The sequence below is a fragment of the Mus musculus genome, chromosome 16 (assembly GCF_000001635.26).
Source record: "Mus musculus strain C57BL/6J chromosome 16, GRCm38.p6 C57BL/6J".
Lineage (NCBI taxonomy): Eukaryota > Metazoa > Chordata > Mammalia > Rodentia > Muridae > Mus > Mus musculus.
Genome location: NC_000082.6, coordinates 36,071,590 through 36,092,347, shown reverse-complemented (window position 1 = coordinate 36,092,347; position 20,758 = coordinate 36,071,590). Strand labels below are relative to the sequence as shown.

Genomic DNA, 20,758 nt, shown 5'->3' with positions numbered 1-20,758 from the left:
GTGAGCTGCCCTATGGGTGTAGGGATGGAACCTGTCCTCTGGAAGAGCAGCCAGTGCTCTTAACCACTGATCGTCTCTCTAGTCCGATTCTGCTCCTTTAAAATAAACCCACAATGACAAAAGAGAAACTAATCTATAGCCCCACCCATGCCAATAAACTCAGGCAGGCATAATGACATAGAAACTCTGTACAAACTCTCAACTTGTAAAGTCACCAAATAAATATGTACACAGAGTCAGAAAATTATTTTAATAGTTACAAAACATTTTTTACAGAATCAGTATAAAATAGCAATTGATTATTTTATAATTATGAGAATTAGACTTGAGGTCTTGGCTGAATGGGGCTGAACCAACCAAAGGTCTCAGCCTGCTGGCTCAGAGACCACCCTCAGAACCTGGCCCTGCTGACATCTGTCATGCCCAGGCGATGAGATGACCGAGTCTTAAAAAAACTCTCTCTCTACTCATTCTTTGGAGGCTTGAAGTGAACTCGGCAGCGTTCATTAAACACCTAAGATATTCAAACAGAAACAAAAGTCACCCAGATATCCTGTATAAATCAGCCTGGATATAAATTCAGATCAACAGAATTGGAGTATGTTACCATGATGTAGGGTTCGGAAACAGTAAGTCTCTTTAGCACACCAAATTAAGCATAATGTATACCTTGGTAACATTCAGTAGACAATGTCAGCACCCATTTGCTGGCTGGACCTGTCTTCTGCTAAATTATGTGTATTTGTGTATTTCTTGTTTTGATCACCTTGCTTCCAAAAATTTGAAACAACATCTCAGAAATGTCGAGAAAGCCTTTAGACTAAATGGGGCTAGTTACAGAAAGTTCTTGGTAGAAGAATTCAGAGGGGTCAACGGTGTAAAAAGGATAAGGAAGCGATTAACATTCTTATGTGAGAAGACTTCTGATGTGCGTTAAAGAACACATACACATTCATCATACTTCTGTGACAAAGGAAACTCAATACAAGGAGCAAGCCGCCGGCACGTGAAAGCACATCCCTCCCTCCAAGCGGAAGACCTCACAGCAGAGGCAGATGCTCACTGCACACCCGTCAATGGTTTGAATTTGCATTTTGAGGCAGGGTCTTGCTTTGTGGTTTATACTGGCCTTGAACTTGCTATTTGTTTGGCTTGGCCTGAAACTCACAATCCTCCTGCTGTAGCCTCCTGAGTTATGGGCCACCATGCCTGGCTAAGTTTTGACTTTTCTGTGGGCTAATGATAGAATAATACTCTCTTGATGCCTAAGCGCAGCCCACTGCTAAGTGTCCTGAGAACACTTGGGTCTCCTGGGATGTAATCCCAGCATACTGAAGAGCACCTGGATATCACATCCAAAAGGTTCCACTCTATCACACTTGGCGTGTTCCAAAATCCTCTGGACAGCCTCTCGAAAGCCAGACATTCACCACACCCCTTTCACATCAGCCCCAGAGTAAATTATCTTCTTCAGAGAATGTATGAATATACAATCATTGCCAAACCTTCCAAGGAGCACAGCCCTCAAGCTGATAGAAGGACAAGTTCAGGCTACATTTTGGCCAGGAAGACAGGATAAAGAAATGCCATAAGACACTCAATTTATAGTCTGTAATTTGGTCATGTCTTCGCATGCTGTGAGTCTTTTTAAATTTAATGACACAGTAAAAAAAAAGGTGACTACAAGTAGGTAGAGGATGATTTCACTCACGACTTTAAAAACAGTTAACAAGCCTGGCCATGCATATGAAATCTGGAAGGTCACACAGCAAGACACCAGCATCGCTCTGCTTAACGACTGCTTTGCTTTGCTTTTATTTCTTTTCTTTCTCTTTCTTCCTTGTTTGTGAACATTGTGAAACAAAATTATTTCTGCAACCAAAGCTCCTGACGAGATAAGCAATTATTAAATGCCAGAAGTCAGTCAGTGCCCAGCGGCTAATATTTAACCCTAATGAGACCTAGAGGAGAGTGGGGGAGCTAAGTCTGCCTGCTCTTTCCTTCTCCTTAGTGTTCCCTGTGTAACTGCATTCAATGAGACTCCATGAATATTAACCGACACAATTGCAGAATAATGCTGGCAACTTTGTTTTTATGAAAAGTAACTACACAAAAGGCTAAGTTTAACAAATAACCTCTTTGAAAGTTCTCTTTACTACAGTAAAAACTCTGAATGTTAACCATATACAGTTAGTGTTAGGAGATACAAAGAACGTATCTAACCCCCCTCTGTAGGTCACAGATCCTCTGAAGTTAACAGCACTCACACCCTCAGCGTTGCTGGGGTTCTTTGTTCTCAGAGCCTGCCTGCACTGCCCTCCCCTGGTTGTCTCCTGCTTGTTCAGTTTTTCTCCTATTTCTCTATAAAAATCAACATTATTTCCTACCTTCCAGCTCCTGTCATTTACCACTTCTTCGACATTTAGTTCTGACTGCATCCATTTCAACTGCAAGAGAAAAATAGGAATTCTGAACTGTAAAGAGTTAAAACTATAGCACCCAGTGCTGGAGGAATGGTGATAGGGTAGATACAGGCAGATCCTGGGGACCTGCTGGCCAGCCAATTTAGCTAACACTGCAAGCTCCCACATGAGTGAGACCCTGCCTCAAAAAATAAGCTGGAGAAGTGATTGAGGAAGACATCCCGACATAACCTCTGGCCTCACGTACACCAGCGCAGAAGACCATACCCCACCCCCCATATGTACTCATATACAACATAAAGAGAAAATCAATTTTTACAAAGCATATGTAATGTGCATTAATTAGTAAGCTGTCATTTTTGTTTGAGCTCTCTGAGACACTGGCCCTGGAAGCACTGTCCCTCCACAATTCAGACCCAAGCATGCCTGTCTCAAGGCGTCCTCCAAGGCCCTGTGTCTAGGGATGAGCTGGCCCTACTCACTCTGTGACAGGGAGGAAAAGAGCAGCAAACCAGCTCAAGAATAAAATTTCCCTGAAAACTAGGAAGCACGGCATTTCTAATGGACATCACCACTGCTTCTATCAGACAGAAACACGCCTCCAAGGGAAGGAGGCCAGAAGTTCAGCTACAGGAAGCTCATCCACGGAGAGAAAGCTCACCGGAACTGCCAGCTGACTGCCTCCCCGTTAGGATGTTATTCCACCCGGAAGCCTCACCCAGGGGACACTGGCCTGCCTGGGACTCCTAGTGGAGCTTTCCCCAGCCAATTCCTGCTAGATAATTCAAGAACCCAAATCAATGGTGTTCCACATGGGGAATGTTAAGACCTGTGCTGGAGGAAGCGAGGATGTACCCAAGGAAAGCAGGCCTCCCATGTGCCTACTGTTGATCAAGGCGGAAACACCTTCTGTGCCTGACACTGTGGTTACAGGTTAGCATGAAGGCAAGCAAGCCTTTTCAGCTCTCTTCTGCCTTCTCTTGTCGACAAAACACCAACTACTAAAGGTCACTGACATCTCTGTAGGTGTTTGTCGGGATATAAAATGTCTCTAATTCTCAATTTTGTGTGACCTCTGCCCCTGGAGCAGTGAGGTATAAAAATCAAAGATGTTAAGAAGTTTGTTTAAGACTTGCAACAGACAGAAAAAAAGAAAAACAGAAAATTGATACCAATAGAGTACAGTCTTATTTTGCTACATTGTGCCTTATATATATAATTTTAATTCAGTTCTCATTTAAAGAAACAAAAACAGTAAGTAGGTAAGAAAGAGGTGGAAAATATGAGATAATTTTTGATAAGAAAGGTTAGAAAGAACTTACTTTGTTCTCTTACTATAAAACCTCTATGAAAATGCTTCCGTGAAGCATGGAGCTTGGGGTGATCTAGTTTGGTGTTTCCAGGCCACGGTCACTCACATTTGGCTCCAGAATAAGCTAGCTCATATTTGAAAAGGGGTGGGGTGAGAATGAATATGTTTTAGATAAAAAGGATTTTATATAGTAAGAAATAAAATGCCTGGAATTTTCCAAATAGAAACTATTAAAAAAAAACAAAAAACAAAAACCAGAGCCCTAACATATAAATGGCTAGAGTAGGTTGTACAAAGTTTGTGGAGGGTGAGATTGAAGATGGTATGCTTGACAATTAAGTTATTAAAATGCCTAGCCACTTCCTAACTTGTGACTTCAGAGCTACCACTTCAAGTCCCTGCATCCTCAGTGAATGAGGAAGGCCTGGAACATTGAAGGACTCTTTCAGATTCCATAACCTCACTTGGAAGATAAACAGCTGTAGTATTTCCTCCTCTGCTACAGCACAGTCAGCTGCCCTCGCTGGCTGCGAAGCAAGCCTTACATTGCTCTCTGCTTCCTTCCGATGCCCCTCCCTGCAGTCCATGTGGCTGTGCCTTCCAGGCACTAAGGGCAAGGGGCAGATATGAGGGCTGAGCAAACAGAGACATAATCACTCCCAATACCAGGGCTCTCCTGGACTCTGCACCTCACTAGCAATGGTAGCCAACTCTGACTTTTCAGTATGACTTAGCAGTTCTGCCTCACACCCCGTCAACATTGGTAACAAATCCAGGAAGTAAGGGTAACATGGCTGCTGCACTGCTCACACCATCGCTGGTTAGGATCCACTGGGCTGATCCGGACAGCACAGCCTGTCTTCCCTCCATCACTAGTGAAGCTAGTGGATTAGCTGGAAAGGATGGCCTTTCCTCATAGTGAAGGACAGGGTTGCAGTCATGCTCTCAAGAAATAGAAAGCTCGGAGCTACTTAGACCCTGACCAGTTGTACAAACTAACCTACAAACAACCCTGAACATCACGGGGAAGAACAAGGCCTATTTAAACATGTTCACCACCTGGAGACTCCGTCACTGCCCGGTGAATAAACAAGTATGCAGCAGAGACCTAAGCAGTACTCACGGAGAGAGACATAAACACCGGGTTGAGGCTGCATCCAGGGAGTCACTGAGTTAGCAGAACAGCTGAGAAAGCACAGTAGCCCTGCCTACTTGCTGTGTGACCCTGTGCATCTGGTTACACCTGCTAAACAAACCCCAAGCTCCACACTACTTACTTACATTGCCTTTCCAGTCATCTGACACACAAGCCCACTGTGCTATCTGAAACAGACAACAATATTGATTGATCTGATGACCTGAGTTGAATCCCAGGAACTCCTGTGTTGGAAGAAAATAGAACCAGCTCCTCCAAGTGGTCCTCTGACCTACACACACACACACACACACACACACACACACACACACACACACACAAATACACGGAAAAACAAGAAATTATAAATTTAAGGGTAAAAGGATACAAGTGCTCGAAATCATTCTAGAGAAGAGCAGCCTGTGTATTCAGGAGAGAGGGAAAGGAGGGAGATGAAGAGACTGAAGCAGGGAAACAAGGAACCACGGGGAGCTCTGCGTGGGAGAGCTTTACACTGCTTTGCAGCTTTTCTCTTAACGTTTGAAATTAGACAAAATTAAAATGATACCTCAAAGTTCCCTAAAAAAAGATGGCAATGTATTATATGGAACAAAATGTAGCCAGCCCTCTATATGATCTATGAATTTAAACAAATGGGGATCAAAAATATTTGGGATGAAAACTTCACATGTACCAAACACAGATACTTATGTTAGCTGCGCTCAGCAACTGCAGGTGACTCGGAGTCTGGGGAAAGAAGTAAAATGCAAATACTGTGCTATTCACATGTGGGAGCTGAGATCTGTGGGCCGAGGACCCAGAACGCCAAAGCACAACTGTTTTCTTGTAAGGCACAAATAAGGACCCCAGCAGTGACTCTGCCTCATTAACTGTATTACAGGAGGAAAAGCTTCTTTCACATATCCCCGAGTGAGCACATGACTTATAAATTACGTGTATAATGAATTTAGTGTGTGTGTGAGCGGGTGTGGAGGTCAAAAGATGACTTACGGGAATTAGATCTCATCTTCCACCATGTGGATTTGAGATCAAACTCAGGTCTTCTTGGCAGCAGGAATACTTATCTGCCACTTAGCTGGTCCACAATATTTTCTTAAGTAACAACACTGCAGAGATGCTATTAAGTGTAGAAAAGTTATACAAAACCCCACAATGCCTGCAGAGTAGGGTGGACATTACCCTGAGGTGTTGAGACTATCTAACTATATATTCAACCAGTACTATGTCTTTATGGCTGAAGAGGGCAATAACTAGAACTTAAGGAATCTATATATTTCAGCAGATTGCTATACAATGAAAGGGGTAAATATTTTCAATACACAAATCCATGAAGAAATGTTTCAAGTAAGCAGACATGTTTTCCAAAGAGCTTCTGATGTGATGTTGGCCAGTACTGATGTTTATCTTAAACACTAGAAAATATCACAGGAAAAGAAATAAAACACAACTCCATGTTAATTTCCCCAAGCTCTTATACTGCACTTGTTTATGAAATATGCATTCATTTACTATACCACATCTAAGTGTTATGTAAAAGCCCACCTGATGACAAGACATTACTCTTCTGGCCATCTCTCTCTCTGTGTCTCTGTGTGTGTATGTGTCTGTATGTGTGTGTCTGTGTGTGTGCGTGTCTGTGTGTGCGTGTCTGTGTGTGTGTGTCTGTGTGTGCACACATGTGAATGGAGGCCTGACGTTTATGTCGTGTCTTTTCTACACCACACTCCACTGTATTTACTTTACTGAGGCTGACCCTGGTACTAGCCAATTCTGGCGTGTCTAGCTAGCCAGCTTGCCCAGGGATCTCCTGTCTGCCTCTGGAGTGCTGTGATTACAGGTGGCTGATAAGGCACCCAGGATTTTTGTTGTTGTTACTGCTGTTGGTTTAACTTATTTGTTTGGTATGTTTATTTGTTTCTTGTGTTTGTTTGACAGAGGCCAGCAAGGGAGATCAGATCATCTAGCACTGGAGTTACAGCAGTTGTGAGCCTCCATTTGGATGCGAGGAATCAAACCAAGATCCTCTGGAAGAGCAGCCAGCATCCTAAACCACTGAGCCAGCCATCTCTCCAGACCCAACCACCCAATTTTTCCAATGGCTTCTCAAGATCCAAACTTCAGTCCTCATACTTCATAGCAAACAATTTATCCACTGATTCATCCTCCCAACCATGTCCTGATCACTTTTTAAAAGTAATAACCATAACTTACTTGAAACTGTACGTATTAAAACTCCATTTTGAAGGTTGTATCTGGGGCCTTTGGTTAGAAATGTAAGGTCTACTCAGCTTACCTTTGTCTGTTCTTTTCTAAGTCGCTTTAATAACGTTAAGTCATCCAGGTTCTTTTCTCTCTCTTCTCGGAGACTTTTTACTACTGCTGAGGTCTGGGCTATACAGTTCTTTATAACTCTGTCCCTACTGACATGAGCTGCCATCAACTAAAAGGGCAAAAGAATGAAAAGAGGGACAGAAATCACATTAATTTGTTACATTTTAGTATTAGAAAAAAAATGAGACTTCAGGAATGTAATAATTTTTAAAACAAATCTCTGCAAGAGAAAGCTGTTGGCTGGATTGCCTAAATCAGCTAGGAGGGAAAGCCTCAGAAGGAGCCGAGGACGAGGCCAGCCTGCCTCCTCCCACAATCCGGGCCCTGCTTCCCCTCCCACAGTACCCAGGCGGCCTTGCCCTGCGGTCTCCTGCCCATCCTTGCTCTCCTCACCTCCCCCTGCACGCACTCCTCTACCTCACGTGGACCCTTCCTATTGCTTACTGCAATCTCTCCTTTTTTGTCTTTCCTAGTTGGTTTCAGGCTCATGTTGCTAACAAGGGAAAGATATTGTGAACAAAGAGATGTAGAAAATATCTTAGTTACATAAAGAAATATAAAGAATATTATATTTAACTATGCAATCCTAGGCCTTTTCAAATATTTAAAGTATTGACAAAGAGAAGCTGAGGCAGAGCTTAGCAGCTGTACTGTGTATGCTGACTGCAAGGGTAACTGACAGAGTGGTTCTCATAACCCTTCTCAGAGTGACACATCCAGCAAGACAGCTTTCTCCATCTGTCCTGAGTAAGACAGCTTTCTCCATCTGTCCTGAGTAGGCAAGGTATAATGGTCATGGTTCAAGCTCCTCTTCCAATCACACCTGGGGAGATCTCAGTGAAATTATTTAATTTTTATTATGAGAAGCCTTCCAAGGTCAACTTTCTAAATGTATGCTTTAGCTCTCATATTCTTTCCTATGAACAAATGTCACCATTAGGGAATGCAAATATGTCTTCATCAACTATAAGTAGCTTTGGATGTTCTGGACTCCTCAAAGGAGACGACACTCAAGAAGAGGTCTTAGTGGTTCTTACTGGCTGAGCGCCTCACAGACCCAGTCTCTAGAACAAAGTTACTTGAAATAGAATAATGACCACTCAGGCAAGCATATTAAAATACACAAAACACTTTCTCAGTCCACTAATCCTCTACAACACTATGAAACTGAGGTTATACAAAATGCTCAGTCAGCAACCTAGGAAGCAGCAGATGTGAGATGTGATCTGGTCCTGGAATCCATATTGCTAAACATGATACCCTCAACCCCTATGCTAACAGAGACTGGAAATGGGAAAAACTGAATAGCAGAGAGCATACAGGTAGCAAGGAGGAGAGCAACACAGAGTGACCATACATTTCTAGTTCTTTAGTCAGACATACCTGAAAACATAAACGTACGATCAAACATCCCACAGTACATTACGATTTGGAGACCCCCCCCACACACTCACCATGACTAAATCATGAAAACATCACACCTTCTCATTTTCTAAAGCCAGTTATTTACCTGATTGCTCAATAGAATGACAGACTTTAACTAGGAAAATCAGAACTAAGATGCCAGCAGGTGGTGTTCTGAGTTTGATATGAGTAAGCTTCTCCACAGAATGACTGCTTTCCACTAGAAATCTGCACAGTAACTCTGTGGTGGGTGAGTATAAAAAAGCAGGTGCCATTTGAGCTTTAACTTCCAACATGGAGGGGCAGCTGTGAGGCACAGCACAGCCGCACCATTTCCTTCTGCTTTGGCAAATTCAAAAGAGGAGGAGCAGGTAAGGAGCGATTCCAATTCCACACCAGAGACGCCAAAGCCTCAGGAAGGGGTTTTACTAATACCTGCAGTTTTCTCTCTCTTCCCTTTCTGGCACATACCTCCTCTCACCTCCCTGATGATGGAAACAACAAAACATAAAAGGCTTGCAAGGCTTCCACTCCTCGTGCCATTATCTGCGTGGCCTCTTAGGATTGATCCACTGAGGTCCTCACTCTTGCTACTTACTGCCTGGGGTGTTTCATGGTCCCGTGCTCATCCCACACACACTGTGTATTTAAGCAGAAGGCCCTGAGCACATAGGCCAGGCCACTGCTGCCCCCATTCTCACAAAAATCTCTCACAGGTTTGTGTGCACACTATACAATGTCTGGAGCTGTAGAAACCATATTAAGATCAGTGTGCTCCCACCTTCCGGTGTACTCAAGATGTCATGAGTTTCTCACAGTGTAGATGTAAGTCAACAAATTTCTCATTATACCTGCAAAGAAAGGTATAAAGAAACACCAAAGGGAGACTCAAGAGATGAACTTACAGACTCATACAGCTGTTTACAGGTTTGGCTGGCATCGATTTTCCCTGCAAAGGAAGCTGTTGGAACCGTAGTGTTTAATTCATGTACTATTCTGTCATCAATTGTCCTCATCACCTTGAGTAATTCCTATATATATTTAAAATAAAAGAACAGAAGAAGATAATCTCAATGAAATGTTAAGTGATAAGTTAAATATTTAAGCAAAAGGAGAAAAAAAATCGGATATTTTACAACCCTTTTACAGAAGAGGAAACAATCAAAACCTCTGTCTTTATCACAATGATGGCGGGTTCGATATGTAACAGTGATTCTGGCACCTTCCACCCAGCTCATAGCCAGAGAGGACTTTCCAACCTGAACACCACACACTCTCCACAACCACCGGTGCCCTGCTCTAACCTAACTTTGCAAATGTGGGGCAAGGGCACACGTGGGCAGGGCTGGTCAGCTTAGATGTAAAGCTGCCCACTGCTAGCCTTACCTTGCAGATCTCTGACTTTCTACTATGACTGTAGATACTTCTGTGATTAAAAACAGAATGTATTTGCTACTAGAGAGAAACCCATACTTTGGCCTTTTTGTTCATTAAGCAGGTAGGAGTTAGCTCTAGCTTTTCTTTAGTAACCCTGGCTCACATTTCTCAAGGCTTGGCTGTCCTTCAAAGTCTCCAACTCACACAAACGAAATCTAAAGAAAAACAATACCAAACGTTATTTATGTTGCCGAGTGGCTGGAGATGTGGCTCAGTAGCGGTGCACTTGCCTACCTCCTGTGAGGCCCTCAGTTCCATCCCCAGAGATGCACCCCAAGGGAGGAAAGGACAAGGAGCTCAGAGCACACTGCACAGCACAGACGCTCCCCACCCTGTGAGGCAGCTCTCCTTCCTCAGTGCTCGCTAGAGAAGGGACGAGCTGCACTGTCCTCAGGTAACAAGAACTCTGGGCTGAGTTTCTAACACATATACACTTCCCTTTTTTAAAATATGTTCTTAAAACTGTAACACCTCCTATAGTACCCCTTTCCCCACAAAACACACCTGGGTCGCTGAAAAGCCGTTGAGAGAACAATCACATTACACTATAAACATCCAATTACCTTTTTGACCTTAATAAACTTTTTTTTTTTTTTTTTTTTTTTTCCGGGGCAGGGTTTCTCTGTATAGCCCTGGCTGTCCTGGAACTCACTTTGTAGACCAGGCTGGCCTCGAACTCAGAAATCCGCCTGCCTCTGCCTCCCGAGTGCTGGGATTAAAGGCGTGCGCCACCACGCCCGGCTGACCTTAATAAACTTTACTTGATTGTCTCCCTCAACATATCACTCCCTTCTTTTCCTTTGTCAAATTAAACTCAAGACTGGAAGCAATACTTCCATCCCCGCCCCCCCTCCCCCCAATTTGTTACAAACATTCCTTACATTAGCATCAGTGCTGTCCATGTAGCTAGAAATGAGCTCCAGCTATGCTACACAAGGATGTCTGGTGGTTAAAAAGACAGCATTCTCCAGAACCTTGTGAAACGGGTTTCCATCTGCCCAAAGGACTCATTTCTCTTGCCGCTGGCAGAAGGGACATGTATGTGAAAGCCCATCAGTAGTCTCCAGGCTCCCTTGGCCCCCACTCATACATTCTTGGTATACATCTAAAAGTCCATGTTAGAGTCTGGCCTTTCCATCCCCCCAGCTACTCATCCTCCTTTAAACTAATTCCCTCCCTCCCTGCTCCCCTCTCCTTACCTGTCCCACCTCCCAGCTATGCTCTCATGCTCTGTCTCTGTCAGTCTGTCTCTCCCCCTCCCCCTCTCTGATAGTTTTGTTTTGTTTTGTCTCTCATTCAGAATAGTAACCTTCCTCTTAATCATACCACAGAGTGGCCATTGCAGTGGTTTCTTTACTGCACCCCTCACATATACCTACCCTCCCTATAGAAAAATTTGAAAAAAATATTTAATTACCCAAAGCTAACCACCTGCAATATAGTAACATGTTTTTTTTTTTTTTTTTGGTTTTTCAAGACAGGGTTTCTCTGTATAGTCCTGGCTGTCCTGGAACTCACTTTGTAGACCAGGCTGGCCTCGAACTCAAAAATTTCGCCTGCCTCTGCCTCCCAAGTGCTGGGATTAAAGGCGTGCACCACCACACCCAGCTTAACATGGTTTCTTATTACTTTTTTTTTTGGTTGGTTGGTTGGTTGGGTTTTTTTTTTGTTGTTTTTTGTTTGTTTTTTTTTTCCCCGAGACAGGGTTTCTCTGTATAGCCCTGGCTGTCCTGGAACTCACTTTGTAGACCAGGCTGGCCTCGAACTCAGAAATCTTCCTGCCTCTGCCTCCCAAGTGCTGAGACTAAAGGTATGCGCCACCACACCCAGCTTTCTTATTACTTTTATACATATTTATGAAGTAACATTTTTAAAAATGACATACAGTAAACATGTTGCCTGTGTTACCAAAAACACTGAACACCCCAGTGCTAGGAATCAAACCCACGTCCTCATGCATGCTCTACCACTAAGCCACTCCTGGTTTACTTGAAGACATTTTTAATAGTTCTATACTCTCTGTCTGTGGAGTAGTCAAGTGTTGCCAACTGCAACCATTCAATCAGAGCACATGGGCTAAATTCTGTTCCTACCACTCTGCTCCCCTTAAACTGCTGAGTACTTTAACGGCCTGCACGTGACCCCAATGTGGAAACAGAGCAGCTTTCACAATTTCATAATTTAGATGAATAAATCACAGGCAAGGCCTTGTAAGAAAGCTGTCAAGTCTGCTGTGCTAAGTTCCACCCCAGACCCACATGGTAGGAGAACCAGCTCACTCCCATAGGCTGTCCTCAGACCTCCTCTCACCTGAAGACACCGCACATGCATTCCCTTCCCCAAATAAATAAAACTTAATGAAAACACCTCAGGCAAGCAGCACAAAGCTCATTATCTTGTCTCCTTTTCCTCTGTTTATTTTTGTTGATAGTATTCTTTGCAAACTATAACTCAGGGGAAAATCTCAATATATTCCCTGAGCAACTACCACTTTAAATAGTATGTCATATAATGTAGGGTATATAATGTCCACTAGTAGTAAATTCCAAACAAGTGATGGTAGCACTTGGTGAGTCAGAGGGAAGAAAACATCTGGGTGTGGTGGCACAAGATCTGAGCACTCAGAAGGCCGAGACAGGAGAGTCATGGGCTGGAGGCCAGCATGGGCTCTGTAGCAAGAGTCTATCGATAGGAGAGGGAAAGATGGAGCCAGCCTAGCTTCCTACAACATGACTGCTTTTTCCCACACCCCCTTTAAAAATCTCCTTCCAATTCTTTTTTCTCCTCTGTTCACAGTGAACTTATCTTCTGAGGCCAGATTTCAGTTGTGCCTTTTGGATAGTTTTCCTTGACCATGAAAGCTCTTAGCAACTTTCTTCTTTGAACAGTATTAATAAGAAGCAGAGTGTATCCTTTTACTAACTCACAAGGCATTCAAACAACAGATGCTGATAGAGAAATACTGTGGGGAAGGGAAAGCTAGTACCATGGAGTGGACCGTGATCAAGTTGGGGTTCAGGGCTATTTTGGGCAGGGAGATCAAGAAATGTCTCTGACAAACACCGGATGTTCTCTCTCATATACAGATCCTAGCTTCAAATCTTACAGCAGTGTTTAGCCTGTGGTGCTGCAAGCTACAACGGGAACATTAGGGAGAAGGAAAAAAAGAGTGTTAAGGGAGGTGGGACAGTAGACCACAGTGAGGGTGGGGAAGCAGACTGAGGTCAGGCTGGCTCAGGCCAGAGGGCAGGCAGAGAAGACAGGGGAGAGTTAACTCAAACTAAGAATTAGAAAAAATCCCTAAGGAAATCCACTTTGTAAGCTTTTAAAAATACCATTTGCTTTTTGAAAAGTTGGAAAAGAGGTGTCCTGCACGGGTGGATAATGGTCCTCCCATAAGTCACACATTATATGAAAACCCCAATATCAAGTGTGGAATACCTCCCTACAAGCTGCTAGTCAGTGAGACCCTAGAGCCCCCAAAACAATCCAAGTGACTGTCATTACTCATAACTGCCCACCAGACTACAAGGTAAGATCCAATTGCTGAAGACACCATACACTTTGGTCATAGGACATAAAGACACCAAGATGAAACTAAGCAAGAAGCATCCTCCCGGGTGGCTAGCTTTCCTACCACCAAAAGGTGCTAAGAGGCTCCTAGGGAAGAAAAGTCCTGTGGGCACCATGAATTACAATCATGACCTGCCAGGTTAGAGCTAAGTAGCCACTCCTGCAACAGTGGCAAGACAGATGAAGATAACAAACTATTTTCTGATTGGACTTGAGACCTGCTCCACAGTAAGAATTCATGCTTGGTGTTGTAACCCTGATCAAGAAACCATGCTGAACAGGTCATAGGCCCTCCTATGGAGACCTACTACTGTTGTTTGCTAACAGACATGTCGTCAAGATGCTTCTGAAATACGTATGCTTGTACCCACAGATCAGTGCTGCTGTCAGTCTTCATCAGAGGCTTCTTTCGCATGGATGGCAGTTAATGCAAATTCATAACTGGTCCAAGTGCTGAGAAGTGACTATTGGTTGCTTGGCCCTAAAATCTCTATCAGTCACACCAAGGCTCAGGCACCACAGAGAAGATGGGGGGAAGAATGTAAAAACCCACGGGTGGAGAGGGGCGCAGCAAGACAAAGTCTCTGGACATCATCAAGACAGAAAAGAGCAAGAAAAGAAGAGCTCAGAGGAAGAGGATGATGATGAATGTGTGTTCCGAGTGGTCTTTTCTTGTCAATAAAGCATTTAACCTCCTGTGTAAAACTCATTCCTTTTAAGGAGAAACAGTGAAATGTGAAACTGTGAGATTTGTTTTTAAGACTTTAGAGGTAGCTCAGTGGTTAAAAGCATTGGCTGCTCTTCCAGAGGATCCAGATTTGATTCTCAGCATCTACATAATGGCTCACAACCATCAGAAACTCCAGTTCCAGGGGACCTCACACCCTCCCTCTTCTAGGCTCTGAGGGCACTAGGCATGTAGGTAGTGCACAAACATACATACAGGTAACCACATGTAAACAAATATATTTCTTAAAAGATTTGTTTTTAAACTGTACAGCAAAATATTTTTGTACAGTTAACACACTACCAAATGTGTTTAGGTAACCCTGTCCTGGTAGCATTTTTAATACCCACTAACCTTCCCTGTATGGGGACTGTGAATTGGCATGGGAATTTACCTCAGGTTCAATATCATTAAGAATCAGGAATTGCAAGGATGTCCTTGATAACTAGACCACTGAATATGAACATAGTATAAGAAGAGACTCAGCCAGGCAGTGGTGGTACACGCCTTTAACCCCAGCACTCGGGAGGCAGAGGCAGGAAGATTTCTGAGTTCAACGCCAGCCTGGTCTACAAAGTGAGTTCCAGGACAGCCAGGGATACACAGAGAAACCCTGTCTTGAACACCCCCCCCCCAAAAAAAAGAGAGAGAGAAAGACTCAGAATTGTAGGATATGTTACAGGATTTTAATGTTTTCTAAGAAGCACAGAATAGGAGTGAAATGCCCTAAGAATGGTTCAGATTTGTGTTCTGAATCGGCTGCCTAGAGAGTAGACTGGACCCTAGCATAGACAAGTGAGGGGCCTGACACAGCAATCCAGGCGAATTTGCTCGGCTTTCACTGATGCTGAACTTTAGCCAGTTTTTGAGTTTGAATACCTGCTATAACTTTAATCATGATAAACAAATCCTCTCAATAAAACATCATAAACACACTATTAAGGGTTTTCTTTTTTGTTTTTTTGTTTTTGTTTTTTTGGTTTTTTTTTTTTTTTTTTCAGACAGGGTTCCTCTGTATAGCCCTGGCTGTCCTGGAACTCACTTTGTAGACCAGGCTGGCCTTGAACCCAGAAATCCGCCTGCCTCTGCCTCCCAAGTGCTGGGATTAAAGGCATGCACCACCACCGCCCGGCCTATTAAGGTCTTTACAGAGCAATGGAACGTCTGTACTAATTGGGCAATGAATCTACTTTTTAAAATCTGTATTAATGTGTGTGGGGGGGATGCACATGTGCTATGGCATGCATGTACTCAGAGGACAACTCTGTGGATTTGAGTCTCTCTTTCCAAGTGCATACAAGTTCTGGGTATCAAACTCAGGTTGTAATTAGGCTTGTTCGGCAAGTACTTCTACCTGTTAAACTATCTGGCTGGCCCCGAACTCTGCCACTGCTTTTGCAATCTTACCCACAGAATCTATAACTGAGGTCTGCCAAACACTCTATTCCCTCCCTCTCCTGTGTACTAGCAGATTACCAACCTATGATCTAAAACTGGGCTTCTGATACAGCAGACACTAGCTTGCAAGGTTATTTAAACTGAAATTCTCAATGTAAAACCTCCAGTTACTACAGCATACTTACGCTGAAGAGCTACATGTTAGCAGTGACTAGTACAGGTATACAGCACAAATGCAGAGCATTTCTATCACCACAGGGAGTTCAACTGTATAGAGCCAAGCAAGTGAAGCTCCATGTTACAGAGAACTTAGAACTGATTCCATCCTGGAATCCACATAAAGCTGGAAGGACAGGATGAGCTCCTCAAATTGTCCTCTGGCCAGACATAAGTCCACATGTGTGTCCTCTACTCTCCCACCATGCACACATCCACACAATAATACAATTTTAAAAGAAATGTTTACAAACACAGTGATAGTAACTACTGATGCACACTTGTTCCAGGATTGTTGAGAATTATAAGTTATTGTTAAATTTCATAGGTAGATTACAAAAAAAAAGGCTAAATCTCTCACCAGGCCCATTTCCTTACAGTGGAAGAAGCATCGAGCCCTTATGTCAATTCCAGAAGGGCCTAGGACAAAGGCTGGGTAGTGTAAAGTCAGCTCAAAATCAATTGTGTACACCCAAATAAATATTTCTAATAGAAATTCAGAAACCCACTCTGGAAAGAAATAGTGAGTTGATTCTGTCCAAGAGAAACATGACCTGGGTCTCAGCTGGGGAGAAGGGAAAGGTACTTCTAAGTGAGTGACGGACGCAGGGAGGAAGCATGGGAAACAGGAGCTTGTGCTGAGGAAAGTTAGGAGTAACAGGGCAGAGAGTTCAAATACATGCTAGATATGGACAGGGCTGGGAGAGAAGCTTTTGGAAGACTTCGTCTAGGCATTTTAAGATTTTGGTTGTGTTTTCCAAGACAGGTTTCTCTGTGTATAAACTTGGCTGCGCTAGAACTTACAATGTAGAGCAGACTGCCCTCGAATTCACAGAGATACAGCTGCCTCTGCCTCCCAGTTAAAGGCATGTACCACCACTGCCCGGCCTAGGGATACCCACATGCCATGCCAAGTCCTTAGAGCTTAGATTCTAAATTCAAAAGAGGACACAAAAGTGACTAATGAGACTTACCCTAAAGCTGCAAAAATCACAAGTCCCACATGCCCTTGACTCCTAAGTGCTGAGATTAAAGTTGTGAGCTACCATGCCCAGCACGTGTTTTTCTTGACCAGCCCTTGACTGTGTTTCCCTAAGAGTCAAAATTTTCAAGTTTTTGTAATGCTGGTAATAAAAAAATACACTGTGCTTACAGTCAGAAGTGTATCAGATATCACCATGTACAGAGTGTACCTGACAATGGTAATAAATGACGGTTACTGGTTTATGTATTTATCATGCTATTCCTTCCATCATTACTTTAGCATATTTTCCTTCTACTTAGAGCAGCTTCATAGATCTCCTGTTTACTGCATCCCAATTGCATCATGAGGCCATGACAGGGATTGGCTTAAACCTAGATAAGGTTTAATTACTGTTCATATTTGCACAACATAAAATCACTTGTAAGACATTTCTCAGAATATATCCCCATTATTAAGCAATGCATGACTGTACAGGAAACATTTTGCCTGTGTGCAATTAACTCTGCCTAGAATTCAACTGGTATTATCTAAGGCTCAACTCAATTATGACCTCATTTTCTTTCTTTTTGAGCTCTCCCACACTAGCTCCAGAGTCGTTCGTCTTCATGTTTAAATCCTCACTTAAAGCTCCGCATCTCATACCCTGTCCACCATAGTATCTCCCAGAGCCTGGGAGCTGGAGGATACTGGTAGTGACCAAACTGTTCACCCTGAAGTGCATGGGAAAGTCCCAAGTCCTTGTAGGCAAGGCTTTTGGGAATGAAAGTTAAATGGAGGTCACAACCAGGCACCCAAAATACAGTTTCAGCTACTTGAGAGGCAGTGGCAGGACTTCTTGAACCAGGGTTACCGGGGCCAGCCTCCACAACATAGTGAGATCTTGTCAAATACATACATACACAAACAGATACACAAATGGAGGTCAGCAGGGCAGGAACCCTAATCTGCCACAACTGGGGTCCTCATTGGAAGAGGAAGAGATATGAGTGACATTGCTCCAACTGCAGAGGAAAGGTGTGAACACACAGTGAGAAAACAGCCTGCATGCCAGGAAAAGACCTCACCAGAAGCCAACCCCAACACAACCCTAATCTTGGAATTCTGGCTTCCAGGACTTTAAGAAACCACATTTCTGCTGTTTAAGTCACTTAGGACTGTAGTATTTAGTTACGGCTGCATGAACAGGCTAAAAATGTACCCAATAGCTGGGCGTGGTGGCATATGCCTTTAGTCCCAGCACTTGGGAGGCAGAGGCAGGAGAATTTCTGAGTTCAAGGCCAGCCTGGTCTACAGAGTGAGAGTATTCCAGGACAGCCAGGGCTACACAGAGAAAGCCTGTCTCAAAAAACCAAAAAATAAAAAATGTACCCAGTAAATTGTTGATTATATGTTAAAATGAGATTTGAAGCATCCAATTTTAAACTTTTTAAAAAATTCTATTTAGCTTTGGAAATAGGATGTTTTCTGGGAATGCTACAATGAAGGGGAATGCAAAAAGTTCAAAACTCTTTAAAAACCTTTTAAGCTTAAAATACATAGTTGTGTGAAAACAACATTAAGAATTACTAATAGTTGGAACTTGACAGAAAGTGACAGGGATTGCATAGGAAAGCCCATGAGAAAACTTTTGAAAATAAAAGGATCAATTTTGATGTTGACATAAGTCTGCCTTAAGAATATGTCCATGAAACTAGGAGGAGCATTTGTAAATACCTGTGCCCTGCATCATATGCAAAATATAACCCTCCAAATAGTAAACAAGTCCGGAACTTCATTCAATTTGCATGCAGCATATTTAAAAGCACTCATTTGTTTCAAGTGACTTTAAAAACCCTTTTTTTTGTTTGTTTGTTTGGTTGGTTGGTTGGTTTGTTTGGTTTTCTTGGTTAGGATACCTACATACAAAGTGATCTAACAACTCTTGAGAATATTAATTTTGTTTAGTAATTTGTGAGAATTCCAGTCAACCATGTTTTTCATAATTTTACCAAATTCATCTAAATGTAAATGCCATAGTAATGTTTTACATTGTTACAGTACCTTCATGTATGTTCTGGTTCTATCTGTGAAGGAGTGGGAACAAAAATTAATGCCTATTTACAAAATTAAAACATATGCTAAGACTGGTTCTGGGTAAACAAATCTTTTGATTTTTTTTTTTTTTAAACTCACAGATTCATTAGGTCTTTTGGCCAAGGGGCTGGAGAGATGATGGTTCAGTGGATAAGAGTATCTGTCTGTTCTTGCAGAGGACTCAGGTTCAATTCCTAGCACCCATATGGCAACTTGCAAAAGTTTGTAACTTCAGTCCTAAGAGATACAATGCCCTCTTTTGGCCTCTGCAGCTAATGCACAGATGTGGTGCACAGAAATACATGCCCACAAAACACCGATGCCCATAAAAATAAATGTTAAAAAAATACTTTTGGCCTAATTATTTACCAAATAAATCAATTTGGTGAGGTTATCTTCAAGAATACCACTACCTACAAGCTACTCAAAGTATTACGGTTACTACAGATAGGGAAATGACATGTTTAACAAATTTTACTATCTCTACTTAAAATACACTTTTAAAGGTCATGTTTTTTTGTTTTTTTGTTTTTTTGTTTAGCTTCAACTCTAATTTAATAGCAGAACCATCATTGTGAATTGATCAACATCCGGATCGTTATTCTTGAATTCTTGGTTAACTATTCAACCTTTGAAATTTTTAGTACCAAAAAAGACACATATTTGACTTAAGTGTTACACCTTCTCTCGGGATCAAGAAGGCGATAGCACAGACCAAGTATTTGACTTAACCCTCCCCCAAGCTTCCAAATATTCATTGTATCGCACCACACACATAAAAAGGCACTATGCCAAATACTTTATCAAGTACACAAGGTCTCTTTCACTTTTTCTCTCCCACAAAATCTCAACTTAGAAGTAGGGGAGTTTTGGTAGAAGCTGGGAATGAAGTTCGGAGAACTACTGAACTATTAACTATCCCTACCCACAGCTTCAGAGCTCGGCCTGACCGCTCCAGAATGACCCGGTGAGCCTCCGGCACCTCCTACGCTGAGCACCTCCGCTTTCCAAGGCCACCCCCAGCCCCCATGACCTCCAAAGGCTCCCCTATAAAAAGCTCTGAGCAACTTGCTTTTCCTACAGTTTGTCTATCCTCCCTTCCCGGACCAAAGCACCGACTGGGACGTGGGGACAAAAGGCTGGACAAGCTTGCCACGTGTGGAAAACCTCATCACCTGGAACTCGGCGAACTCTTCACAGTTCACACTGCCACTGGGCGCCGCCATATTGAACGAACACGAGGACCCCCGCAGCCGACCAATCACCGTGGAGCAGAGGTGTCCGCGGTGCTGCCTGACAGCAAATACCGTGAGCCCGGGCGGTTGCCTTTCCTCTCGCTAAGCCTAGAGCATCGGGTTGCTAATGAGGGATGAGCCCCTCGAAGAAGCGTCGAGAAACTAACGGCGTTTGGGGAGGTGAGGGTGGGCAAGCGGTGAGAATGACTAGATGTTTTTAAAAACATAGCTAAGTGGAAAGCAGGCTTCCTTCGGGCATTCCCGAAGCCCGGACGCCATAGGGCCCTGGTCCCGAGTCCCTCCGCGTGTGTGACTCGCTTGCACAGTCCTAAAACACTACTCAGCGCTTCGCAGTTGGCAGACATCGCCCTCCCTCCTCCGCCTTCATCATGCCCGGGCAGGCAGGGCGTTTGGCCGCATCCTCCGCTCGTCGCGCACGTCCCGCACGCCCGCTGCGTCACGCCGGCACGCCCCGCCCACCCCGCCAG

At 43.3% G+C, this 20,758-nt stretch overlaps 1 protein-coding gene across 3 annotated transcripts; it reads right to left on the bottom strand.

The window, feature by feature from the left end:
• Positions 1-229: 229 nt before the first annotated feature.
• Ccdc58 (coiled-coil domain containing 58) lies at positions 230-20,688 on the bottom strand. Of its 3 annotated transcripts, none has more exons than NM_198645.2 (5): positions 20,211-20,688; positions 9,532-9,657; positions 7,185-7,331; positions 2,388-2,447; positions 230-514 (listed from the first exon to the last, which is right to left on the bottom strand). In NM_198645.2, exons 1-5 carry the CDS (start codon positions 20,259-20,261, stop codon positions 464-466), a joined length of 435 nt encoding a protein of 144 aa, NP_941047.1. In that variant the 5' UTR covers positions 20,262-20,688; the 3' UTR covers positions 230-463. The 3 variants fall into 3 exon arrangements, with proteins under 3 accessions (NP_941047.1, NP_001152894.1, NP_001152893.1); NM_001159422.1 differs by lacking the exon at positions 20,211-20,688 and adding an exon at positions 10,945-11,073; NM_001159421.1 differs by lacking the exon at positions 9,532-9,657.
• Positions 20,689-20,758: the final 70 nt, after the last annotated feature.

Coding starts and splice junctions, on each gene's coding strand:
- Ccdc58 (NM_198645.2), bottom strand. CDS start 20,261: ATGGCGGCGCCCAGTGGCAGTGTGAACTGTGAAGAGTTCGCCGAGTTC. Junction 9,658..20,210: donor AAGAGTTCGCCGAGTTCCAG/GTGATGAGGTTT, acceptor AAATATATATAG/GAATTACTCAAGGTGATGAG. Junction 7,332..9,531: donor GTAAACAGCTGTATGAGTCT/GTAAGTTCATCT, acceptor TTGCCCTTTTAG/TTGATGGCAGCTCATGTCAG.